General features: G+C 34.9%; 5 protein-coding genes across 6 annotated transcripts; 3 read left to right on the top strand and 2 right to left on the bottom strand.

Moving 5' to 3' along the window:
- Window positions 1–3,168: 3,168 nt before the first annotated feature.
- On the top strand, window positions 3,169–4,313 carry LOC142539751 (glutathione S-transferase F12-like). Its single transcript, XM_075645431.1, has 3 exons — window positions 3,169–3,388; window positions 3,638–3,686; window positions 3,795–4,313. The coding sequence occupies exons 1-3, from the start codon at window positions 3,242–3,244 to the stop codon at window positions 4,229–4,231; spliced, it is 633 nt and encodes a 210-aa protein (XP_075501546.1). The 5' UTR covers window positions 3,169–3,241; the 3' UTR covers window positions 4,232–4,313.
- A 136-nt stretch (window positions 4,314–4,449) lies between these two features.
- Window positions 4,450–5,550, bottom strand: LOC142539750 (putative glutathione S-transferase parC). The gene is made up of 2 exons (XM_075645429.1): window positions 5,218–5,550; window positions 4,450–4,944 (listed from the first exon to the last, which is right to left on the bottom strand). The coding sequence occupies exons 1-2, from the start codon at window positions 5,533–5,535 to the stop codon at window positions 4,600–4,602; spliced, it is 663 nt and encodes a 220-aa protein (XP_075501544.1). The 5' UTR covers window positions 5,536–5,550; the 3' UTR covers window positions 4,450–4,599.
- A 678-nt stretch (window positions 5,551–6,228) lies between these two features.
- On the bottom strand, window positions 6,229–13,356 carry LOC142539749 (autophagy protein 5-like). Of its 2 annotated transcripts, XM_075645427.1 has the most exons (8): window positions 13,096–13,356; window positions 12,732–12,856; window positions 11,839–11,905; window positions 10,842–10,931; window positions 10,259–10,346; window positions 7,881–8,027; window positions 7,375–7,497; window positions 6,229–6,768 (listed from the first exon to the last, which is right to left on the bottom strand). In XM_075645427.1, exons 1-8 carry the CDS (start codon window positions 13,222–13,224, stop codon window positions 6,431–6,433), a joined length of 1,107 nt encoding a protein of 368 aa, XP_075501542.1. In that variant the 5' UTR covers window positions 13,225–13,356; the 3' UTR covers window positions 6,229–6,430. The 2 variants fall into 2 exon arrangements, with proteins under 2 accessions (XP_075501542.1, XP_075501543.1); XM_075645428.1 differs by lacking the exon at window positions 7,881–8,027.
- Window positions 13,357–15,846: 2,490 nt separating this feature from the next.
- Window positions 15,847–18,637, top strand: LOC142539748 (protein ALTERED XYLOGLUCAN 9-like). The gene is made up of 2 exons (XM_075645426.1): window positions 15,847–17,358; window positions 17,392–18,637. The coding sequence occupies exon 1, from the start codon at window positions 16,154–16,156 to the stop codon at window positions 17,255–17,257; it is 1,104 nt and encodes a 367-aa protein (XP_075501541.1). The 5' UTR covers window positions 15,847–16,153; the 3' UTR covers window positions 17,258–17,358; window positions 17,392–18,637.
- A 791-nt stretch (window positions 18,638–19,428) lies between these two features.
- LOC142539747 (protein OVEREXPRESSOR OF CATIONIC PEROXIDASE 3) lies at window positions 19,429–21,651 on the top strand. The gene is made up of 4 exons (XM_075645425.1): window positions 19,429–19,669; window positions 19,831–20,208; window positions 20,672–20,980; window positions 21,371–21,651. Exons 1-4 carry the CDS (start codon window positions 19,478–19,480, stop codon window positions 21,518–21,520), a joined length of 1,029 nt encoding a protein of 342 aa, XP_075501540.1. The 5' UTR covers window positions 19,429–19,477; the 3' UTR covers window positions 21,521–21,651.
- The last annotated feature ends 4,991 nt before the right edge of the window (window positions 21,652–26,642 follow it).

Raw genomic sequence — 26,642 nt, 5'->3', positions numbered from 1 at the left:
GATTTTTTTTTAAAAAAAAAAACATGGGATCGGAATCAATTTCTTATTTGATTAATCGACCAATTTACGCATGCTTTATTGAGTTTAATAAATTTGTTGGGTGCAATAATTGTCCCTGTTTGGTAGAGCGATCGAACCGTGGTACTTGAGCTGTTGTGCGGTTTAAAAGATTTGAGTTGCACCATTACAACCAGCTATAGCTTTTGGTAAAGCGGCAAACGCTCAATCCTAGAATTGGTATCAGAACCAAGGTCACGGGTTCGATTCTCATTGATTGCAAAGAGTGCAATTATTGGGTAATTGTTGGGTGCAATAATTGTCCCTGCTTGGTAAAGCGATCGAACCGTTGTGCTTGAGCTGTTATGCGGTTTAAAATATTTAAGTTGCACCATTACCACCAGCTATAGCTTTTGGTAAAGTGACAATCGCTCGTTCCTACAAAATCCAGGAGGCACTAATGTTTTCCGTGAAGTAACCCAAAAAAAGAAATCATATTTCAAACAGTACACATTAATACTTAAGTAGGAAGAATTCATGACAAAGAAAAAGAAATTAAAGGAGAAAGATCCAGAAAAGGCTTGAATCCTTAAAGTAACCATTAATCCAACTTTTCTTGCATCACTTTTGCCCGGCCCATCACTCGGACATATAATAATTATATTATTTTAAAAAATTTCTTGAAAATTATCTTTATTACAAAGATACACGTGGATATTTGTAAAATTAATTCCGGAATCAAAACTCAATTATTAATGTTAGTGTATGAAAATGCTTGTAATTGTACTAAAATAATTGCTAGTACTTCGTGGCAAAACATTAAACAAAGTTGTTCAAAGATAAAAGTAACTTACAAAAGTGCCTTAAAAGGAGGGAATTAGATTAATGTTTTTTGTACAATGGTAAAGAGAATTTCAAAAGCTACATCTTCATATTCTTGCATAGAATTGACCTAGTGTAACTATCTCATGTTCTTTATCTTTTAGTTTATGTAAAGATTCGACTCATTTACATCCATATATAAACCCAAGGCTATCAAATCATTTAACATCCAGAACTTAGAACAATATACGTGATTTCTAAAACGGTCGTCATGCATTAATGAAAAATACAGTTTAAATTTTCTTTTAAGTAAAAATAAAACCGGCAGATCATTTATAACTCATCTGATACCAAAAACTCAAATTTGAGACGAAATCTCATATTTGAGATCTAATTGTAACAAACTTTAGAAAAAAGTGAAAAAAAAATTTATTGAGATTGTTAGAATACTTCAAATCTTGATCATTTTTGGGTCTTAAATCACAGGCTACAAAAAATTGATTCATTATATATCTATATGGGCTCCAATTTTTACGGGCTATATATATGTATTTTTTGGGCTTCAATACCATATTAGAATACAAATGGATTCAACATTTATCTATTGTACTAAAAAAACATTAATCTATTTGGGCTTTCTTATATTTGGTATTAATGAATGCTCCAAGAAAATTTTAAATGGGTTAAGAGAATATTCAAAGTGTGGCTATTGTATAATGTGTTTTATGATAAATAAAAACTAGATTGTTTAATTATCCTAGTAAAACTATATATCATAAAGTAAATTGATTGTTTTCTTTAATATGAATTGTTTGGTATTTAAATTTAATATTGTCTGAACAATAGATCAAATGTCAATCTTTATTTTTATAATATAAAATGAAATTAATACAAACTAAAAGTTAAAAGATTATACCCTATATTATGAAATTACATAAAATAAGTCAACTCTTCAAATTACTTAAAAAATATTATGTGTTCACAAAATAAAATTTGATTATTAAAATATAATTGAATGTTCCCTTTTAAATTTAGAGAGGACTAATAGAATAATATCTTTCTTTTTTGTCATTAGCTAGATTGGTATTTTAAAAATATACATAAAAGACTATAAGATATGTAAATTAATAGAGTTAAAAATAAGTATAATATAAGAGATATATAGACGGATCGATTTTTTTATCTATCCATTTCTCCGCATACAATTTGGTTAATTTCCTGTGGTGTTTTTTTCCCGTTATTATTCCGATACCGATACGCGCCATGTTAATACAAGAAAGAAATAAAACTATCAACGACGTTTACACAACCTTCAGGTTTAAGTCCAATATTTACATGTTTCTGACATAGTGGCAGAGACGCAAACAATTTCTTACAACACATCAGCACTTCAACCAAGATCAGGTATCTTGTGTGACGATCTCACGAATTATTATCTGTGAGACGAGTCAACCCTACCGATATTCACAATAAAAAGTAATACTCTTAGCATAAAAAATAATTTTTCTTGGATGACCCAAATAAGAGATCTATTTCATAAAATAAGACCCGTGAGAACGTCTCACATAAGTTTTTGCTTTCTTTTTATACAAGGCCATCGATCAATGATCTTGGAAACTCCTCATATTGTCAGACGAATTTGAAAAAAAGTCTTATAAATTAAGATAATCAATTGATGATATGAATAAAAAATACACAACACTACGTGTCCATCAAAGTATATACCCTAGATGCCAGTCTCTGTTTTGGCAAGTATAAAAGCCTGGAAGCTGTCACCTACCGGATGTTATCGCGTGGCAACCACCTAGGAAAAGTCACTCTCAAGGTAGACGGACGTTGTCTTTCATTTACCTAACTCCATTCATTTTCGAGCAGCACATATAATATCATCAATTAAATAAGTTTTTTATTCGCTTATAATTATAATTTTTTTAAAAAAAATCTGCCCCGTAAAATGCAATCAGTTATCTCTCATTTCAAATTTTTTATCCACCTTTTCACACAATAATATGGTGATTTTGTACTAAACTTAATAAAATATATTCAAAGATTTTAGTTATTTTTAGATCATGAAAAGTTACTTATCTATCATAATTAACACAAAAATTTTGTGAAACGATGAGTCAATTTTGTGAGACAAATATCTTATTTGGGTCAATCATGAAGATGTATTACTTTTTATGTCAAAATTATTGTTTATTATTACAAATATGTGTATGATTAATTTGTTTCAACGAAATACGTGAGACTGTCCTGCTTTATGGGTCCAGTCTTGCTCAAACCGGTAGCTTATAACTATTAAAAAAAAAATTTGGGTTAAGTGTTTTGACCTCTATATAAGGCTAAAGGATAGTCGAGGAAAATCAAAATAAATTTGAATTCTATATATACTTGTGTTTTTTGAACTCAGGTATTGAGAGAAATGGTGGTTAAAGTATATGGTCCGGCCAATGCAGCTTGCCCACAGAGGGTCTTAGCCTGTCTTTTCGAGTTGGGGCTCCAGTTCGAGCTCGTACCGATTGATCTCGAATCCGGAGAGCAGAAAAAACCTGAGTTTCGTCTCAGACAGGTTACTTTTTCAACTATATACTTGCCTGTATATTAACAAATAGATTTGAAGAAATGTTCCATGAGTTTCAAAATTCATATCTAGATCATAAAATAATTACTTTATAGGCATATTTCAATGCTAATTAAACCAGAGAAAAAAGGTAGAAAGATACCGGAAAGATCTTTATATATATCTTGAATAATGTTTGATTTTTATTTTATTTTTTGTGTGCATATATCTCGAGTAATATCACTTGCTTTTCGACAGCCCTTTGGACAAGTTCCTGCTATAGAGGATGGTTATCTCAAGCTTTTCGGTAATGGCGCCATATTCATTCCCAGACACACACACACATACATATATATATTGTTTGGAAAAATATAAGATTGAATTTTCCCATACATGTTTGATTGGAGCTGGGCAGAATCCAGGGCCATAATCAGGTACTACGCAGCAAAACATGAAGGCATTGGTCTTGTGGGAAGCACTCTGGAAGAGAGAGCTCTAGTGGAGCAATGGATGGAGGTGGAAAGCCACAACTACAACCCATTAATTTACGCCATGGTCCTCGAGCTCATCGTGTCCCCTCGAATGGGTCGAGTGGCGGACACGGAATTGGTCCGTGACCGCGAGGGCAAGCTGGGGGAAGTGCTGGACGTGTACGAGGAGAGGCTGTCGAAAACCAAGTACCTCGCCGGGGACAGGTTCACGTTGGCCGATCTAACTCACTTGCCTAGTACGAGGTTTTTGATGAATGAAGGTTTCGAGCATTTGATTAAAGATAGGAAAAATGTGTACAATTGGTGGGTCAACATTTCGGGTCGTCCGGCTTGGAAGAAAGTGTTGCTGCTTCAAAATTAAAACCAAATAAATGTATCAAATAATATGTTGTTTGGTATTTCATAATGAATTTCGTTTGTCAATCATATTAATAATTTATATATGTATTTTAGAAAGAAAAAACAAAAGCCTAAAGAGATCAGAGCCAAGAACTCGGTTACATGTTGAACATTATGTAATTTATTGATTGATCCAATCACGAATGTTCTTCTTCAAATTACAATACAAACACGAGATGAAAATGACTGATTATTCTCAAAGGCATATCATCTTTATTCCCAAAACAAGCAAAAGCCAAAAAAACTAAGACAACAATCAACCAGAAATTGGCCATCAACTATGGCTAGCCAGACCCTATTCTAGCCATTGAAATAAGTCTCGAAATTATTTCATTCAATTCCATGCCCTTTTCTAAGCATCCCCACGAACTCACAAACTTGTTGAGGGTTTGGAAGAATTTTAGCAACACTTTCCCTTTTCTTACATTTCTTGATCCAAGATCCAATCTTGGGACACTCTTCTTCAATCTTGAATCCACCACATTTCTCGTAGGCATCGAACCATGCAACGAGCCCGATGAGCACGATGTCTACAAACCCGAATTCATCTCCACCAAAGTAGTCCTTTCCCCCCATTGCCCCCTCTAGCTTCTTCAAAACGTCAATGAACTCTTTCTTAGCACTCTCCAATTCTTCGCCCTTGCTCTTCCATATTGAGCTTCCAGCATCAAACACCTATGGATATAAATAAATAAATAGATGTTAATTCTATATTAAATTTCAATATTTTAAAACTAAAGTATACATACATACATATACCTATATATTGTCGTCTTATATAATATTTTTTCTATAAATGTGTGTCTAAAATTGAATTAAAAAGAATGCACATATGACATGATAGTTTTGATTGAAAGCTAAAATTAAACTCATGTTCATCTTTGGATGTTGGGATCGTAGCTAATACAATGATCACGTGTATGTATCGAGTAATGATAGTAAAAGGACCTTTTTGTCGATGAAATCAGCCCAGAATCGAGCCCGGGATCGTCCATAGGCACAAGCCGGGAGCAGCCGCGGGGAAGCCCATGTCTCATCGATGTAGTACACGATGTTGGCTGATTCAACAATGGGTTTACCATTGTGCAGAAGAACAGGAACTTTCTCATAAATGGGATTTGATTTCAGCAACAAATCACTCTTCCCTCCAAATATATCCTCCTCTCGGGCTACGTAGCTCAATCCTTTCTCCTCCAGAGCAATTTTAACTCTCAAAGAGAATGGGCTAACCCAGAAATCCAAGAGAACGAGATCATCTTTTGACATCTTAATTAAAGTTTGTATAGTTTAATTTGATTTTGTGTACGTTTTTCTTGTACCAATATTGTTTTGTTTATATATGGGAGTGTAATGTGTACACATACTTGAAAATCCAATGCAGGCTTTGTTTATGCAAGCTTTGTAGTAACCGATGATGGGTTTCAATCTGTTCTCTCTTTTGTCTGGTTTGCTTGTACTAAGTAGATGCCCATGTCGTCATGAATTACCTTTACAATGCAGAAAAAAGATAAACAAATGCAATTACTTAACACTAACAGAGTCATTCAAGGGAAGTTTAACCTCTGTACCCACGCCTATATATTAGAAAATGCTTCCTTGCAAAGAACAAAAACTCGATTAAACACAAAAATGCAACTGGTTCATGGTATTATATGACAAATACCACCCTATCTTCTGTCAATTATATATGCTAAAAAGATACAATGCAAAACAACGAAGACGAACCCAAGTGAAAGAAAGAAAAAAAATGGAGACGTATCCAACAACGTCAATCTAAAATAACCCTCAATTTGAGAATCTAATCAAGCATATTCTTCCCCAACTCCAATTTAATTATTGATTTTAACTGAACTTCCTGTTAGTGCAGAGCATTGCTAATCCAACTAATTCTCGCATACATTTTCCACAAACACATTTTCAGAAAACATATCTTTGGAACTATCAGAAATGGAACAAACATTCAGCCAAAGCATTCTTATGATAGAATTCTGACATTATTTCTAAGGAATACTACCACTTGAATGGCGGCGGATAACGAACCATCAAATGAATAACTCGAACTCATATTTAACAGTAAACTATTCTGTACACGGTATACACTATGAAATATACCTTTCCTGAGATACCGGATAAACAACATAGAAATTTTAAAACCAATCATTCATATGTTGATTGGCTCCCTGATTTTGACATATACACAGATATGAAGGTAATGCTCAGGGTTTATCAAATTGTTTGCTATCCAGGCAAATGGAATTTCCAGTTTTGGCTCGATTCCCTGAATTCGGACGAGCTTGATCTCAGCATTGTCTGATAGGGACCCTGCACGTTCATTAGATACTTCTGTAGCATCTTCAGGACTTCTTGAGCTACTTGCCTCTTCTGATTCTCGTTCTTCTCCAACCTCTTCCACACACGGATTGGCATCAATGGAGGATTCCTCTGCAAAGAACTCGGGTAACAGAGCTTTTACCGCATCATACAAGGTGAAGCAATTTCCTGCAATATGAGGCATGTATAAATGTATTTTACGCGGGGCCCACTAGATCATGTAATAATTTTTCTGAATGAACAATGCTGGAAGGGAAAGTACCACTGAAGCTCAGTTATTTTAAACTACAGGTAAATGATATCTATTTGGTGTAATTTGACCGTCTTGCTAACCTCCCCCACCCCCCAACCGCACCAGCTGAACCTTCTAAATGACAATATGTACACGAACATAAATGATAGGACTTGGGATTTTGACACGAGAATGATATCAATGAAGCAATTTTTAAAATTTTACGGCAGAATGATATTAGTGGTTCTCCTATTGAGAGGTTCGGCAAGTATGGATAAACATCAGAAGGTGGATATGATTTACCCTAAGTATTAAACTTGATGTTGACTAAGTTTCTTCTATTTGAAACCTCTGAAATTTAGCAACCCAAAATTTATTTTGCCGCAACTTTTTATTTTTGGACAACACTGATCAAGGAAGGGGCAAGAGCTAGCAGAGTAGCAATTGACTCAAGTTCCAAGAAGTGTGCACAATAAAAATTTTGTTAGATCAACGATTGATGTAATTAATTATATAACAAATGGCATCAATGTCATCCTCACCATAAATCTCCACAGGATGATTTATGTAAGAAATTTTGTCCCAGCTATCAACAATAGGAGAATCTTCTAAATCATCAATATCTTCAACAATAATCCGAAGGTATAACCGAACAGGAATTCTGCCTGATGACAGAAACCAAACTTAGACAGATGATTAATTACAAAATGTTAGCTCATAGAGAGATGTTGAGAGATCCAAAACAAAGATAAAGGCATGCAACATTCTCCCTACTTGAAAACAGTTGAAACAACCTTTCTGGTGCAAAAAATAACTCCAAGGGTCAAAGGCAACTAAAACTAAGATTTGCATCGGAACCATTGCCTGCACTTCTAAATGCTGATCGAGTAATCTTTATATTTGTAAAACCGAAATTTGGGGAAAAAAACATCCATCAAGATTAACTGAACAAAAAGAGCAGGAAGAACTCAAAATTTTTTTAAAACACAGATTTATCAAATGAATATCTAACTTTATAAGCCAGAATGATAACTACTGAACGTCTAACCTGTCCTGGTTGGTGCAGTAGCATTAGAGTCATTAATGCCTTGGAGAGCTTTTGAACTGGAAGAATTCAATTTCAAAGAAAAGTCATCTCCAGCTACGTTATCAAGTTTAAGTTTGGACGAAACACCACGATAAACTTCCATCTGGCCTGGTGAATAACATCACTCAAAGTTACATTGTTATCCATGGTTTTGTTAAGATTGTGGACTTGAGACTAACTCCACACCAAAAACTAGTTTAAGGGAGGAGGATTATCCAAGTTCATGATACAACTCCCAATAATTTATTCCAACCGACATTATTCACACTCTCTCACGCCAGAAATCAACATCTAGGCGTGAATTTTACAAGACATTTAGCTGATGATCCATAAGGGCTCTAACACGTAACGGTGGACTTAAGCTCTGATACAATGTTAAGATCATGAACTTGTGCCTAACTCCACCTTAAAAGCTAATTCAAGGGGTGTAATTGTCTAAACCGTATATACAACTCTCGAAAACTTAATTCAATCAACATGAAACATCTAACACACCCCATCACGTCCAAGAATGAACATCTGGAGTCTGAAGTTTACAAGACATTTAGCGGGTGACCCATAAGGACATCATACATATAACGATGGGTCTGAGCTCTGATACCATGATAATATCATAAAATTGCGTGACTCTATCCCAAAAGCTAGCTCAAGGGGAAGATTGTCAAAGTCCATGATCTTAACATGATACCAGAGCTCATCCCCATCGTTATGTGTTGGAATGTCTTTATGGACGACCCGCTAAATGTTTTGTAAACTTCACACTCCATATGTTCGTTCTTGACGTAAGAAGGTGTGCTAGATGCAGTGTTCTAAAAGGCACCGCCTAGATGGTCTAGGCGCTGGGCGGTCGATCACCGCCCCGATTTTTAGAAACCATCTAGGGGTTACCTAATGCAATATTCCCTCTTGAGCTAACTTTTGAGGTGTAGATAGACTAAAGTCCATGATAACATGTTTGAAAACTATGTGCAAACATAAAAATATCAGAAAACTCGTTGATCAAATCTCATGTGTCGTAAAATGCATCAAGGTGTGCACACACTGTCAATGCATAAACCAGGAAAGATAAGACCAGTAACGGCAAATTCAAGAACACAGTGACAAGCACGACGAAATCATTTTTATCACAGTTACATAATCCTTTTATTTATTTAAGCAGCTAGTAATTCCAATTACAATCCACAAAAAATATGAAGCAAATAAAATTTTCTGGTAACATTCAGATATATATCTGAGTTGTTAAAAGAGTTGCACTATCCCACAGAAAATGAATGACACAACTTACATTGACAAGCACACCACCTTGCATTTCGAATTAATCCACGGAAACATGAAAAATAAGGTAGCAAAATAATCTCAAAAAGGAATGTGAGTCCCAAGCCAATATGAAATCTCCTATTTCAGCTACGGCAAGCATAAATCTGCCATATTTTCATCTGTATCCCATGATTCCTGCAGAATCAAATTGGGTAGTTTAGCGAATATGGAAACTGTCATAGTGGGCTTAGGCCGTGGCTAAAGCAGGAGATCCCAAATAGGCTTGGGTGTCACAAGGAACAACCCAAATTGTTGGGGTATGAGGGGGGTAGCCCACATTTTCTTAAACCGTTTAAAAATACACATAACTTGGTTTTGTTAGGAATTTCTACAACCTATGAAAAGTTAAGGCTAAGCATTGCTTTATATTGTGGCAAGACCTCTTAGATTTCCTAATTCTCTCACTTCCTTCCTTATCTAAATCCAATTTTTTTTATTTCTCATTTTGCATATTGATTAATTTTCTCAATTCTTGATTTTCTTATTTAAACATGTAAAAGTTTTCTTGCTTGATTTTAAAAAAAAAAATAGAGACAGAACTTCAATAACACAAGTCAAACACTAATACATCAGAGATTAAGGGGAACAACCCTCCCCACTCAACCATACATAAATCCAGTTGTCATAGCTAAGATATGAGTTGCCTGATTCGCCGATCGTGGCGCAAAAACAATTGCTTGATTTACTCTGATTAATTATGCTTTGATTCTTTTTCAAAATATCTAAATTTAACTAATGAATATTAAGTTTCAATGAGAACAACCCTTGTGCTTGTGCAAATGGCCCTATATTCAGGATCTTGTGAAATATTAACTTTCATCCCTCATTATTTGTAGTCATAGTGCTTGATTTCTTTATAATCATGTCAAACAGCAATTCATAGGACAAAAAAGATTTCTTTATAATCATTTCAAATAGCAATTCATAGAACAAAAAAGAAAAAAATACAGAAAATATACAGCCAAAAGGTAAATAAAAGCCTATCATTTAAAACAAGCATGTAATCTAAGAAAATTTCATACCATTTAATACGGAGAGCCAAAGTTCTGCCTGGTCAGATTGAGACATATTCATAATATTCTTGCAGTTTCCATTGATAATATATGCAGCCTGTGGAGAAGTTTATGCGATTAATAAGACAGGCAGGTACCTGAAGTGTTACAGGTAAGCATTTCATCTCTTACAATACAAAAAATAAAAAATAAAGTTAGTTTTTGAATTAGTATAATAAAGGATGATAGAAGAGGAGTTATACAAGAAGACAAGGCCAAGGTGATAGAGACCAGCATTTAACCAAAGTAAAACATGAAATGCAAGATGCAATCATGTCTTCCAATTGTTTGAGGGTGGATATCTTCCCCTCTATTGTTAAAGGGTGCACGCATCAGAAACTTTAATTAGGAAGGTTGGACTCTAATCTACTTCCCCAGCCACACCCACATTCCCAATTTCGGTTTCAAGGTTCGTCTATGAAAGGATTATTTCCCAGTGAAGTGGGTTTCTTATTTCTGTTGCCTTAACAGCAATAAAAGAAAACAAAGCTTCTCAAGTTTGAGACCACCAATGGAAGTAGAAATAAAACAGAACAAAAATGGTTTCTTGTACCTCTTTCAGTGAATTAATAAAGCTCCACTTTACGCTCTCTTCACCTTCACAAGGGGTCAATAAATTCCCAGGATACCCTCTAAAATGCACCTGCAGGCAGATACAACAGCACACTCAGTAAAAGAGGGAAATTCATAAGCTAATAATAAGAGTACCTAGACTTCTTGGACTGGTATGCTGCTTCAAGTGCTCGAGTGATCCACAATTTAATTGTTTAAGATGCAAATATGCAGGACAAGACTCAAACATTGGCACTAATCTGAGGAGTTCACCTCACTATAATTTAATTTAGTTGGAATATGTTATCAACTTGCAACAAGATATCATTTAATTGTCAACGTTACCCAGCCCAGTAAGCACATAAGCACAACCGTTTCTTTAAATAATACATTTTTAACCAAGCACTTAAGCTATCAGGTCATCCTCATCAATACCTGAATGGAATGTCGAATTAAACGAATACCTAGCAAGAAGCTTTTAGCTTAAGGGAATAAACCTAGGATGTCCTTTATACATCACATTGTAAAAATTTATTGCACTCGAAGCCTTCAATAGTAAGAGTGACAGTAATTAGTTAAAGTGGTAATAACCCTATAGCTTATTTGCATTGTAAAAATGTTGCCTCATCCTATTAAGGTACTTCAAAATTGCCCAAGGAGTTAACAAATGCCAGAAGCAAACTTATCAATCCACTATTACATGCTTAAACATTTCGCACCTAGTGTAAACCCATTTGTCTACTCTGTAAAACCCACTTTGCAGTCAGATGAAAAGGAGACGGAATGTAAATTTTGCTTTGAACTGGTATAGCGATGCGGGTGAAAAAGCATCCCAACATCTTATAATTTCAGAAACTAGCAACATGTCTCCGCTGAGTTCAACAAAAGTTTTTATTTTGCCAATTCCATTCCTGTTGTTGACACACTAAAAAATTCTCATAAAGATAAGTGCTTCAGTTTAGGGAAGAATTCACCATAAGTCAGAATTAACTTCATACAGTTATATTCCAAGGTCTCTCTGGTTCTGCACAAAGAAGATCAAAAAGTACCCCTGTAGGTATATACCTGGAATGGGTAGGAATAATATCAGTCAGCGATAAAAAGAGATGAACTGATTTGAAGGAACAAGACAACGTGGCAAATTTTCTTAAAAAAGAAGCTACAACAACATAGAAGCCCCACGAGGACAAAATTAGAATCTCCGTAGCATTAGAATGCATCATAGTCATTAAAACTTTTGCCCCTTGAGGCGTAAACAATGTGCCCAGACACAAAACAAGAGGCAACCCTTCAGTCAAGCACAAGATTTGGCGTGCATTAATGGCACAAAGCATGCTTTAACTGTCCTTAAATGCAACAATAGTGAATTCGAAATAATAATTCATTTATATTTCATTATACACCAAATACGCCTTTTATCGCTGTTTTTCATTCATTTGCCAAGTACATCTTCATGCTATGAGATGGTACAGTTTTAGCACATTTAAGTTCCATAATTTTACACTTTAGCGTGCATCACCTGCTTGTGCCTTGTGCTTTCAATATAGCTACAAAATACACTACGATAAAAAAACATTATATAAGTAATAAGCCTCACTAATTAGAAATGTGTAAAAAAGAAAAAAAACTAAAGGAACTACAAATTCTATAATTGTGTATCAGGAAAAGACGCCGCCTTTGACCTCCACCACCAAGTGGAGAACATCTAGGCAGCGTTACCATGAATTTGTTCTGGCTGGAAAGAGGATCAAATGTCAAAAAAAGAAACACTACTTTAATCCTTCACCCATTTTTATTCCCTTTCTTATAATTTTATCCTCTTTCATAAATGGCAGCATTTGGATGAAATTCATTTGCACCTAAATCAAGTGATGAGCATGCTAATACGCACCATTTGAGCGGTAAACCTTTGTAATCAAACCACACAGTGTCAACTCCAGGAGGAAGCGAACTGCTAAAGAATGGTTTGATCTGCGGAACTAACAGAGGCAAGTACCCCAACCGAGAGGCCAGTATCTGCAGTGAAAAACCCATAACACAAAAATAATAATAATAAGATGAAGAAGAACCAAAAATGTCCATCAAAATCGAATTTTAAGCGATAGTTAGCAAAAAAAGCAAGCTATAAATACCAAACCCATTTGGGAAAAACTATTAAGGAAACACAACTTCATTCTCCTTGACATTTCGCAAACCATCAGTTTGCAATCACATAAAATACTGAAAGTGCCATTACATAAAAAAGAACAAGCTACCAAAGCGGGGGACGGAGGTGGAAGAGTGGTGACTTCGGAATCGTGGAGATGAATCTGAAGTGGAATCGCGCCTGCCCACACATATTGTTGCGCTTCATTTCCCGCCGCCTTATAATCGTCCATTGTCATCAGTTGTAGATCAACGATATTCGACCGCAGTTGAATAAAGCTTCCGCCTTGAGTTATTACTCCACCGGCGTTTCCGTGCAGTCTCCGCTGCAAGCCGTGAGACCGCTCAAGGGAAATAAATGATTTAAACTTTTTTGTCGAAATCATTTTCTAAATATATATATATAATGCGATATTGTAAAATAAATAAAAAATGAGTATTATAAGACGATCTCACGAATATTTATCCGTGACACGAGTCAATCCTACCAATATTTGCAATAAAAAATAATACTCTTAGCATAAAAAGTAATATTTTTTCAATGAAACTTGGTGATTTAACTAAATGAAATATATGTCAACTTGAAGATATTTAATGATATTATTGCTGTTTTTCTTGTTCGAGTAAATATTTCTCACATGTCAAGTTGAATAAATGAATGTAAAGAGATGGAACTGTTTTATTTTAGGTCTTTGGCGGGGTAGAACGAACTATACCGCGACCAGCAAGTTTTCCAAAAACGAATTGAATGGAAACTCACTCTACTATTGTCAAGGGGTACGAAGTTCACTTCGTTTGAGAAATCTGATCTCATTGGGTCGAGCAAATGGAAAAAAACAAAAAAAAAAAAAAAACCGTTAAAATACAACAATTTTTTTTATAGATATTACGAATATTATATAAAAAAATTTGAATATTGATTTGGTATATCTAACTGAATTTTTTTTTTAATTTTTTAAACTTAATACATACCCTAATGGTAAAATGATGTATTATAATTAACACATTTTATTATAGTTTATAGATATATAATATTTCATAAATTTCTGTGAAAATAAAAAAAAATTATACTTAAAAATTCCTATATAACTGTTAAAAGCCTTTATTATTTTATTTTGATCAAAACTCTATAATGAGTTTTATTTTTAAAAATTATTAAAAAAAATTATTTAATCACAATATGTTTTTTGTTATTTTTGAAAATAATTTTTTTTACAATACAATAAACAATATATGAATATTTTTTAAAAAATTGATGCATGATATTTAATACAAGAGATATATAATTTTTTTATCAAATTATATTATTTCTAGCTATCAAACTCAATTCCTTTATCAAAACTAGATTTTAAATTTATGAATTTCAAATTTCATTTCAAATACAAATCTAAATCCAAATTCAAATATTATTTTTTATTCATCCGAATATAATGTAAAGACTTCTACTTGAAAAATACATTTAATATTATGTTATTATACTAGAACACAAAGAGTGGATATGATTTTAGAGGCGTGTATTGGTTCTAAAATTTTAATAATTTTTATAGAGTTTAAAAGTTTAGATGTATTCAGACTAGACTTTTATATACTTTATAAAAGTTTAGTGGATTCAACGTAAACTTTTGTAAAATTTTAAAAAGTCATGCGTTATCCAAACTTGACTTTTAAAAACTTTACAAAAGTCTATAGGTATTTAAAATTTCAATAAACTTTTAATGACTTCGTAGAATTCTATTAAATACAAGAATTATAGCCCAAGGTACAAAAATAAAATGTCAAAAAAGTCTTTGATTCAACCTAAAGATTTGGATATACATTTAATTGAAAAATTTCTCGAACTCATATACTCAATACAAACACTAAAATTTTCATTCTTTTCTCATCTATTTATTTTTTCTTTTATTTGTACTTTTTAAAAACATATTTTTTAATTACCGACAATAGTTTAAAATCAAAATTATTAGCATAGTTCATTTTATTTGAAATGTCTATTTCTTTTTAACTTTAAAATACTATTAACTTTTTTTTTATAAAATTTTCCTTTAAAATTCGAAACCATCACAATTATAAAATATTTTAATATCCAAAAATCTGAAATGCATAAAAACTCCCTGAATCGTTAATCGTAAAAACGCACGATAACTCCAAAAGATCGAACGTCAAAACTTCAAAACAAACATAAAATAGTTATAAAATAATTCTGAAACTTTTGCTTAAAAACTTTAAATATAAATCATCGGCATAAGTTTATGAAGGTGACAACTTTGATCATGTGAACAACAACGAGCAAATGTTAATGCATGGAGGGATATTCTAGTCAATTGAATGTGGAGCGATGTTGATCAAATTGTCAATAATGATTAGATTTTTTTTAAAAAAAAAACTAATCATTATTTGATTGTTCTTTTAATAAAATTTTATCATGAACTTATAAAAATATTATTCATTAATACGTTGAATTGACATAAATAATTGAAATTTTGATTTCAATAAATTTGATTCTTCATTTGTCGTTTTTCACAAATCAAATTGATTTAACTTTTAAGTAAGTAAAATTTATTTACATTCATAAATAAAAAAATAATTTAAAATCGAAGAAGTAATCTATGTCCAATAATTATTTAACAAAAATTAATAATAAATAAATAATAATTATAAATTACAAAATTTTACAAAATCTTGAAAAAAAATCTATAAAATTTATTTTATAATTCTATAAGATTTTATAAAACTTAATAAAAATCTATTATTTAAAAAAAAATCATTAAATTTTTTAAAAAATACAGAATGAATACACCTCGACCACCTATATTGATAAGAGAACAAGAGAACTTGAACTGATAAATCACTTGTATCTAATAACAATCAAATCCGTAAACTCCTACCTCTCCCCCACTTAGCCGCCATATTAACGCAAATCACACCCGGAGAATCCCGTTTTTCTCCCGTTCGTCTGGTGTCTCCATTTCACAGTGGAGAACAACACTTTCACACGTCGTTACTAAGCTCTAAACGGCAGCTGATTAACAAATTTGTTGTTCAGTCGCCATCGGCCTACAGACCAGCTGCCAAGATTTGATCTTTTACTCATTCCAATCAAATCCCAGTTCGCAGACGTGAGAAAGAAGCGCAGGAAAGCGTGTCGACCGAGCAAGCAGAGGGCAACAAATGTTCGGGGCCGTCCAGTTGGGTCTATTGGCGGCCTGTGTGGTGTTGTTTGTACCTATGGGAATGGCGGGTTGGCATTTGAGCCGTAACAAGATGCTTTTTTTTAGCTGTGCCCTCTTCATTACTCTGGCTGTCGGTGTTCATCTGATGCCTTATTTCCCTTCAATCTCCGATTTCCTCTCGCCTACGGATACAATTTCGTCCCCAACTGGTGAGTCTTCTTTGCATAGTGATTCGTGTCTCTTTTTTTTACATAGTGGCATGTATAGTGGTGGTGATGAATGTGAAAGTGAACTTGGTTGTAAAAAGAGGTCTTGGAAGTGGATTCAATCTGGTAAGGTTGCTGAATGTCAGTTTCAGAGGTTGAAGAAATTGGATGCGTCTATTTTGTTAAATGGGTCTTGGGTAGTGGTTGCCGGTGATTCTCAGGCGAGGTTAATGGTGGTTTCTTTGTTAGAATTAGTGATGGGATCCGAGGGAATGGAGAGAGTGAGGGGTGATTTGTTCAAGAGGCACAGTGATTATTCAGTGGTGGTGGATGAGATTGCTCTGAAGTTGGATTTTTTGTGGGCTCCATATGTTAGAAATTTAACTGAATTGATGGTTCGTTTTAAGGGGAAAGACAATTACCCCGATGTTATGGTGATGGGAGCTGGATTATGGGATATGCTTCATGTTAACAATGCCTCAGATTATGGTGTTTCGTTAACGCATTTCAAGGATTCTTGTTTGACTCTTATGCCTGTTTCATCGGCTTTGGAGGCTATTGATGGAGGAGGGCTAAGCCAGGGTCCGTCCACCCAGCTGGTCCATTTCTTTTGGTTAGGGATTCCAACATTGATAAATTCAATGTTGAACACGAAGGAGAAGAGGGAGAGGATGGCTGATTCAACGTGTGATTTATATAATAACAAGCTTACCGAAAACGAGCTATTGCGACAATCTGGTGGGCCACTTCTGAAACTAGATATTCGATTGGTAAGTGAATTATGTGGACCTCAATGTACAGTTGACGGAATGCATTATGATCAACTTGTTTATGATGCCGCCGTTCAAATAATGCTGAATGCATTGCTCATCGAATCTAATCAGAAGATACAATAATGGAATCTTGAATCCCCGTGAATAATCGAGGAATTTTTATGCATTGAAAATAGTTGCCGTACTCTTCAGTGTTTTCAGTCTTGAATCTGTGAGTCTTTCCAGTGTTCTCTTAGTTGGCACTCGACATCAGTCAGATTCTGCTGTCGCAGCAGACATGGAGATTTTTTTTATATTTTGGTTCTTTGGCACACGAAAACTGATAAACGATAAGATGCGACTTTTGCTGTTAGTCACTGTCAGAGCAATTTCCTTTCCTTCCACCAGTTGTTGGGGGCAGGCTTGATGAATTATTAGCTCACAAAATGCATGCTGCCAAATCAACTGTTAGAACCTTCATCGGGTTTCCTCTGATGCAAGAAACAACGAGAGAATTTGATGGTTTTGCATTGGCGGCCACAACCAGTGCAGTTAACTTTGATGCTTTGAAAAGCCAAGTGAAAAGGAGCTACCTGAAGTAACTTCTTTGACGCAAGTTGCTCACATTTTAACCACTTTTGGCAGAGGAAGTTTTGTTCAGGTGTACTGTATGCCACAGGTGACACGGTATCAAATAGGACTGCGATGACTAAAGGGATTGAAATCTAATATTTATGTTTTGATTCATTGGCACCCAAGTACACCAATAAGGTTGGAGCAGAAAATAATAGTTGGCTGCAAGAAGTTTCTTGAATTTTCTATATCTTACCCTCAGTTTACTTACTGGACTCCCCTCACATTACCAAAAAATAAAGTGGGTGGGTAATGAAAAGGAATCAGCTTTCCATGTTCTAAACTTGCGGTTATGGAAGAAGGCTCTTCTTAAAATCAGGGACTTTCTTTTACTGGTATGAACATAGGATGCAAGAAGGCTCTCGGCATCAAGAAAAATTGGTGCAGAAGAATTTAACAAAGACATTGAATCAGAAATCACGATGTTTATCGTAAACTTGAGCCATATCACCTTTATCGCAGTATAGAAGACACTGATGTCGAAGTTTGTGATGATGGTGGCAGCAATTAGTGCACTTGCATCTGGGGAAGGGCCTCTTGACGTGTTCGAATTTGTATTAAAGATTGCAAGCGTGAAAGGAGATCTGGAGTTGCAAAAGTGTAGCTGATGCATGGAACGAACCATAACCGACTTGGTTTGACTTAAATGTGGACTATTGTGCTGAAGGGGAACTGAAAGAAATCCATTCTGGATTATCTTGGGAGTGTATTGATGGCTTTTAAGAAACTTTTGGGATTAAGTAATCCGATCTACGTGTGTCAAATGGGAGTTGATACTCCTACTGCTTGTAATTTTTTCTAATATTTCTCGGGTTCGAAACATGACATGCACTGGAATCTATAAGCATAATTTTTTTTATATAAATTTCTTCGGGAGTGTTCATCAATCATATATTTGATTTCTTTTAGTTACATAGAACTGGTTTTCGTTTGTTGGAAAGCACATCACCACCTTTTTCATCTCGAGACTTGAATATTTTGTGGAGTTTGAAATAGTAAATTAGGGGCAGTTCAATGTAAATCGTGAAACCAACTCCTAGTGGTTCCAGAAAGCGTGTTGGAATGAATAATGCTGCGGATAGCCGGATACATATAGGCCGGAACTAGTATCATCAATTTGCATAAAAAGTAATAATTTTTTATGGATGATCCAAATAAGTTATCCGTTTCACAAAATACAACCCGTGAGAACGTCTCACACAAGTTTTTGCCAAATAATAATCTTAATAAATAGCATTTCAACAAAACAAAGGAACAAGTCAACAAAATAACAAATATACAAAATAAAATAATTACAATCAAATATTTTCGGTAATAATATATTTTACTCGTTAAGATTTCGCGTCAAATTCATATATTGTGGATTCAACATACCATCTACCAAATTATAATATAGAATGTGTATTGCACTATGATTCCACGTTCTCTTTCAAGATTTATCCTACGGAGTAATTCATCACTTTCAAAGCACAACAATAAAAAAATTGTTTCTTTTATTTAGCTTGCTTGGATCACCCAAAGTAAATTTAAACTGGTAACTCATAAATTATAGGAAAATAGCCACTTATCAAATGTGAGGATAATGAATATAAATTAAAATCACATTTTATTTTAATTTATAAAATAATATAATTTTAATATTTTATTCATTTATCGTGTTTTTTTTTAAATTTTAAATTCCCAGACCTTGTCATCGCCCTCTCTGGTTACGCCCGTGGCACACAGAAGCAAATGGCGGCCACAACTCTTGGGATATCCATTGCAATCCCGGGTAGTGGTTCGCGTAAAAAGTCTGTCTTTTCAGGCCATCCTAAAAGCATCCGATTCAATCAGTCTCCTCCTTCACATACCGCCGTCGTTAGTTTGTCTAGACGCCGGAGAAACAACGCCAACCCTCCCGCCCCTGTTAAGGAAATACACAAGGTACTGAGATACGTTTTGTGCATTATTTTGAGAAAAAATCAGAGAACGTTGAAGGGGGAAAGTGGGTTATAGTGTGAAATTGTTGTGTGGTTTTGTTTACTTTGTATGGATAAGTATTGGAATCTGGTTGCTGTGATTTTAAAACTTTGTGCTGTATGCAGGAAACTTTGAGAGAGAGAAATCTGGAAGGAGATGATGAAATAGATGAAGACGCTTTCGATGCACTATTTAGTCAGCTGGAAGAAGATTTGAAAAACGATGGTTTAATTGGTGAAGATGGCGACGATGACTTCTTAAGTGAGGAAGAACTTGCAAAACTCGAGCACGAACTAGCCGAGGCTCTGGAGGACGATGAGCTTCTTGAGGCATTAGTCTCCATCGGCGATGGAGACAACCATAATGAAGACGACAAAGAAGAATCTGATAATCTGGATGATGATGAGGCGAAGGATGAAGAGGAGGAAAGCCCGATAAAGCTCAAGAATTGGCAATCCAGGAGATTGGCCTATGCTCTTAAAAATGGTCGGCGGAAGACTAGTGTAAGTCCAAGTCTTGCTCACATTGTATCATGTCCTTGGTTCTTAGTATGTTATTGTAAACATTATAGAATGGTTCTTCTTTTGTTTTTCTAAATATATTATTTATTAGGTAAGTGTGATCTATATAGCTGGAGAGCTTGTGGAAGCAAAGGACTCTCCCTTTTAGTCGCTCTTCTTACTAGAAAAGAAAGCCATTTTCTATGCTAGTATGGGTAGTTTAGGAGGTTTTGTTCTCGCATTTTGACTGCAGTCCACTTTTCTTTGCTGAATCTATGGATACGGATATGTACTTTTTGCACTATGATTTTCTGAGTATGTGGATATTTTTAGCTTTTCTTATACCAGTTATCCTAGAACAAACTTCCAGTAGGCTTTGCCACATGCAACTTCATCATTTATTTAGTACAGAAATCTGGGATGGGAATTTTGATCGTTTTACCATATTTTATGACTTCGATTGCAGATAAAAAATCTTGCTGCTGATCTCTGTCTTGATAGAGCCGTTGTTCTTAAATTACTTCGTGACCCTCCTTCAAATCTCGTAATGCTGAGTGCAGCTTTGCCTGATAAACCTGTTTCAACAAGCATGGAACTTGAGGAGAAAATCGAGGAAACTGTTCCCTCGAAGCCGACACCACAAACTACAAAGCCTAAAGCTGAGGTGAAATTACCAGTTCATGAGATGCGAAACAACTGGTCTGCCCGAAAAAGACTGAAGAAAGTGCAAATAGAAACTCTTGAGCTAGTCTATGGACGAACAAAGCGCCCAACTGTGAGTGAAATAACCCAGTGCATTGATGCTGTGATTTTACATTTACTGAATTCATGTGTTAATTATATACTATCATGTTTGAAATACAAGGGGTTAGAGGAGGAGTTAGGGGTGGTGGTGGAGTGGATTATATGGGAGCATTTCTGTGAATATCAAATGTTTGTTGAGTCATGTTTAAGGTTTAGCCTATGTTACACTGAGACCTCTAGGTGTGGAATATAGGGGAACCACACATATCGTGCGGGACACTCACGGAAGTTTTTATGCATCTTCCGTAATATAAACCAACTCTGATACCAACTCCAGATAAATAATCGAAGCCAATATGTCATGTTTGCATTGTAGTTCTTTGTGATAAAGTATTGATTGACCTTTTTGCTTGCTATGCAGAATTCGATGATTAGCAGCATTGTGTTTTTGACAAATCTGCCTCGGAAACGTGTGGTGAAATGGTTCGAAGACAAACGAGCTGAAGATGAGGTACCTGACAAACGCCTTCCATTTCGTCGATCCGCTTCTCAAACTGTCTTTACCAGTTAAAAACTTGCTGTTTATTTTTTCTGAATGACTTGCAGAGCAGCCTTACTAATGTGTACAGAAAACCAATATAGCTTGTGTTGTATGGAATTCTTTTCTCACATGAATTGAATACGTCGTTCACTCTTGAATTATATTATTTAGAAGTTTTTCTCAGTTCGTATCAAGTGTACCCAGATAGTCGACGGGTGAACTTTGTATATTTTGGACGGGACAATTAAGGGTGAGAGATATTTGACTCGGTTTTTCAAAAACAAAAAAAAAAACTTGAGAAGTCTGAAATCAAAGGACATAAAAGAATCAGAATTTTACATGATTAAAGCCTTGTTCAGTTTTTTTAATGTTAAATATCATGAGTTAAAAAAGAGATAAAAAAAAACATAGTCATAGCAACCATAAAGGGCGATAATTTTCCGCCTCTCTAGTTCATTGCTCTTAATTTTTCAATTATGGACCAACTTCTCTAGTTTATTTGCTCTCATCAGTGAACTTCCTCAAAATATCCCGACAATTAGCGATCCCGACTGCTGGCACATCTTTGTGAACTACCATCCCGCCATCTCTTGACTTCGTTAGCAGTGAATATTCTCATGCATATTGCGCAGCACTCTTGACAACAAACATACTCGCTAAGTTGTTTCTTGCAACGAATGGAAATATGCATATCTTACACCATGTTACAAAGCAATTGTAATCAGTCATCATGTACAACGCAAATGTGATGGAGCTCATAGTTCATACCATATAGTAAAAAACGAGTATGAATTCAATAAAACTCTTGCTCCACATCCCGTCATATTTTTACAAAGTTGTGCATAAACCCCTTTGCTTACATCAATTATCATATTGAGGTTTGCTTTGTCACTCCACCTCCCCCCGTTTTCGACACCCCCAGGCAACATTTTTTGAGGAGCAACCATCAGGAGGGACGTAAACAATGGACCAGATCTCCAAGTGACAAAATGAAACGACTCAGTCTCGCAACTAATGCGTGCCTGATGTTATCCATGTAAGCAACCAAATCAATTATTTCTGAGAATAATAAGCCTAGGCGAATAAGACTGCAAATTTGCTTACCTAGAAGTAACCTCAGTTGTATATATTGACGGCTGACTTAAATCTGAAAACAAGAAACACAGCAGATCCTGCATATTGTACATTAATAGTAAAATATGAGCACAGGACATCCAAACACATTCGATTTTTTTCCAAATTTTTTTAAAACAAAGCTCAAATTCGGAAGGATATCTCGTAAAGGAAGACCGGGTTTCAATCATATCCGAGATAAGAGGATACCGGTTTAGTGGTTTAACACTGGATATGTGATATTTCAATACCTGATCACAACAGGGTCCCAGGCAGTGCTTGTAAGCGAGACTCTGATAATATTCTCCTGTAGTAGTTAGTATACACTCTTCCACTTGGAACATGGCCACCCATCCTAGAGAATTATTTTGCCCACTTACATGTGGTTAGTTCCTTCCCTCGACCAATATGAAAACTACAACCAATGTCCCCACCCCCCAAGTTGCGTAGTTTCCTCATCCTGGTTCTTGCACCATCCAGGACCGAACAAAGTATACATCCTAAGGGGTGCCCACCATAAAAGATTTGATTCAATTTGTGGCATTCTCTCTTCAAGGCCCACCGAGCGTGGCCTGATAGGGGTTGTATTTACGTGTTTTAGTGCATTGTTTTTAGTTTATGTTTGCGTTAGTATGGGTGTGTTGAGTCCACATTTCCTTCATTTGGCCGTTAAATGTTGCATTTGATCACGGCTCACCTAGATTTATTGACTTCTAAGAAAAATTACCGGAGAAGATGAAAATCTCGGAGATTTGAAGAAGCTGGACGGTGCAAGGCACGCCAGGACGGTAATTCTAGACCCCCAGCACGAGAAATAAGCAATTTAAAAGTTGAGGCAGTGAAGCTCGCGCTACGACGGTAATTTTGGTCTACCCATGCACCAGGAGGAAAAATATAATAATGAGACAGAACATGTCACGCTGGGACATAATTCTTGACTGCCCCAACGCGCTCGAGGGATTTTGCAAGAGCACGGACATAACATGTCACGGTAGGGCAGTATTCTTGACCGTCCCAGCACGACTCAACATGGAACCTTTTTGGTGGACGAGTTCTTTCCTTCTTCGGATAGATTTTTGGAGGTAGGGTTAAATACCTTTAACACACGAGAGGGGAGGAAGAGACTTGGAATTTTTCAGCTGCCACAAGGCAAGGAAGTGGAGAAAAAACTCCCGAAATTGAGGAGGCAAACAAAGAACTCGAGATTTTCTCGTAACCTTTCTTTCTCCTTCATTTCTTTTAGTATTTCTAGTTTAAGAACCATTGTTTAACTATTGTTTTGTGATTTTCATGATGATGTTTACTAGCTAATTTATATATTTTTTGGGATTTAAGGGGATCCTATCTCGAGATAATGTTTTATTTAATTTGATTATCGACTTTCGCTTTATGTTTAATTATATTATTGTTTTTATTTAAATCACTAAAGTGTAGCTAACTTTTATGATATCCTATATTGACATTGAGTTCGAAAGAATAGTTTGCATAAATCACGCATGCAATCACCTCTAATAAATAATTAAAAACGTTTAATTGTTATGTTGAAATAGTTTAACATAGCTTGAGAAAATGTGTTGATAAATTATGAAATCTTGTCAAAAACATGAGTAATAGTCTTGATTAAGTATTTGAAATAATAAGTGAAGTGAGATTCTCAACAAATTCATTCTCACTTAATTTTAAGATTTTTATTGACTTGATTTTATTATTTTATCGAATTATATGTCTTTAATAGATAAATTCACATTAATAATAATTTACATTTGATTAACATTTTAATTTATGAAAATAATAATTGCGTATACAATCTCTGTAGGAACGATACTCATACTCAGTACACTATTCTATAACCTCATTCGTGCACTTTCGATTGTTTCGAACAACAAAGCTTAAAATTTATTTTGGAGATTTTTCGGTGCAAGAAAAGTTCAACAATCGCCATAAAGCAAATATTTTGGCGCCTTAAGATTTGCTGATAACTTTTGTTAAAGATGAATACACAATCGCCATATGTAATATAATTGTTAAATATCAAGGAGTGTGTACATTCACTTCATTCCAGCATTCTTTATCCTATAAGAAAGCAGACACACTATCAATCAAGCTAACCACGAGTTTTCCCCTGATACAAAACTGGCATCTTGAGAGAGACCACGTATTGCAAATTTAGGATAAGCCGATAAGCGTATCCTTTGAGGAGCACCCAACTTTCTGACCAAAGTCCTTAGTAGGCCGCTGAATATGAAGGGAAAAAGTCGAATCATACCTGAATTCCTTGTAATGTGAATTGAAGAAACAGAATTATCCTTACTCAGTTCGCATGACGGCGGTAACGACTACATGAACGAAGATATGTCCTCCATTTTTAGAGACTTCAGCTCCTGCTTTAGATTTGTTCTCTCTTCAGGTGGCATTTGACTTATTTACATTCGATCATGATCAGCAAAAAATCATAATCAGTTACACAGTCAAATCAATATCATCAATATTTCAGTACTATTAGTTCTAGTTTTAGTCTGCGGCTAGAACATTTTACACATTTGGTTGAAGCGAGGCTTTTTGGATCTGTTATTTTACAAAAAACTAGACAAACAGATTAATGTTTTGAGTACAAAATCTCAATTCCTTATTTGTAAAATCGAAACCAAGAAGAGTGAATGGAACTATCACACTGTCTTTGGGTATCAACGGGTGGTGCTAACATTGGTACGAGGATGCCAGTGGAACTTAATAAATACCGAGGCGTGCGATCGCAAACGCCCGTCCATCTGCTCATCAATGCAGCAACATTTCCCAAAACACAAAGAAAAAAGAATGCCACATTTGACTTTTAATTAATTAAAAGTAAGCCATTGATCAGAGCTTGTCCACTTTTTAGGAAATGGGCACCAGAAAGGGAACGATGACAAGTGGAAATAATATAGTTAATTTGGGCTAAGATAAACTAACTTATATATATATATAAAAACTTGTACTAATTATTTGTTTGATTGGTCATTTGACTTTTTGGCTGACTCGAGTTTTGATAATTTATAGGTGGGAGTTGGAACTTTACGCTTCAATGCCGCACATAAATGCCATCATCAAGACAATTGAGCTGGAACTTGGCTTCGTTATTAATGTCGCCCGGGCAAATTTGCTACATCCTGTTTTGAACACGTTGTGTTGCTCCATCGGATGTTGACTCCTTCTTTTTGGCTCTATGAACAACTATGTGCTCATATATATACGTATATTATGGAGATTATGAACCTTATATTTGAATTATGCGAAATCTCGATGAATAAGTACATTCTAGTTCGACCTCGATTCTAGTTAATACATTTCGGCTCCAAGTATAGTTTGAGTTCGAGTTTGTTTGTGAGCTACTCAATTATATCTCGAAATTTTTTCGAAAGACTCAAAATGCCTATTTAACACATAATTATATCGTATTAAATTATCAATAAAATAGTCGTTTCTGAACTATCGGACAAAATAACTTTGAGTTCGAATTTGACTCGGAAAAATGTGAAATAAATTCGAGCTCATTTGATAATTTCGAATACGGATTTCGTTTCTTAACTTTTGAATGTCATATTGTTTGTGGTTAGATTAGTTTGAATATATTCAAGTATTTTTTCCCAGAAGAGGGACAGCTGGTTTTTCCAAAAGAGGGACAAATGAAATCTCCAATGGCTAGTCTCTCTTTCAATATTACTTTTAGTCAACTTGCTAGTCAATTCCCAAATTGTACAACTCTTTTTTCTCAACCGTATTAACGATCGTGGGTGCTATACTTTAATTGCATGCAATACTGAATTAATGAACTAATAATTCTAGATTAATTTTTAACTAGCTAGTTAAATGGCAATCCATCATGCATATAAAAGTCTGCTAAATCTTAATAAAACAGGGCCTTCTTTATTATAACATGGAAATAAAAGAGCGTAGCAAATGCAAGGAAGACCAAGAATTGATGGAGTAAAGCGTGGGACAACCTGGCGAGGCGTAACCACTTTGACGAAGTTGTAATAATTTCAGAAAAAAGTCATACAAT

The sequence above is a fragment of the Primulina tabacum genome, chromosome 3 (assembly GCF_025594145.1).
Source record: "Primulina tabacum isolate GXHZ01 chromosome 3, ASM2559414v2, whole genome shotgun sequence".
In the NCBI taxonomy this organism is placed as follows: Eukaryota; Viridiplantae; Streptophyta; class Magnoliopsida; order Lamiales; family Gesneriaceae; genus Primulina; species Primulina tabacum.
Note: the sequence above shows the minus strand (reverse complement) of the source record. Positions and strands in the feature narration are given on the sequence as shown.

Coding starts and splice junctions, on each gene's coding strand:
- LOC142539747 (XM_075645425.1), top strand. CDS start 19,478: ATGGCGGCCACAACTCTTGGGATATCCATTGCAATCCCGGGTAGTGGT. Junction 19,670..19,830: donor CTGTTAAGGAAATACACAAG/GTACTGAGATAC, acceptor TGCTGTATGCAG/GAAACTTTGAGAGAGAGAAA. Junction 20,209..20,671: donor ATGGTCGGCGGAAGACTAGT/GTAAGTCCAAGT, acceptor CTTCGATTGCAG/ATAAAAAATCTTGCTGCTGA.
- LOC142539749 (XM_075645427.1), bottom strand. CDS start 13,224: ATGACAATGGACGATTATAAGGCGGCGGGAAATGAAGCGCAACAATAT. Junction 10,932..11,838: donor AGAGACCTTGGAATATAACT/GTATGAAGTTAA, acceptor ATCTGCCTGCAG/GTGCATTTTAGAGGGTATCC. Junction 7,498..7,880: donor TACTGCACCAACCAGGACAG/GTTAGACGTTCA, acceptor TTCTGTCATCAG/GCAGAATTCCTGTTCGGTTA.
- LOC142539750 (XM_075645429.1), bottom strand. CDS start 5,535: ATGTCAAAAGATGATCTCGTTCTCTTGGATTTCTGGGTTAGCCCATTC. Junction 4,945..5,217: donor CTGATTTCATCGACAAAAAG/GTCCTTTTACTA, acceptor TTATATCCATAG/GTGTTTGATGCTGGAAGCTC.
- LOC142539751 (XM_075645431.1), top strand. CDS start 3,242: ATGGTGGTTAAAGTATATGGTCCGGCCAATGCAGCTTGCCCACAGAGG. Junction 3,389..3,637: donor CTGAGTTTCGTCTCAGACAG/GTTACTTTTTCA, acceptor GCTTTTCGACAG/CCCTTTGGACAAGTTCCTGC. Junction 3,687..3,794: donor TGGTTATCTCAAGCTTTTCG/GTAATGGCGCCA, acceptor GGAGCTGGGCAG/AATCCAGGGCCATAATCAGG.
- LOC142539748 (XM_075645426.1), top strand. CDS start 16,154: ATGTTCGGGGCCGTCCAGTTGGGTCTATTGGCGGCCTGTGTGGTGTTG.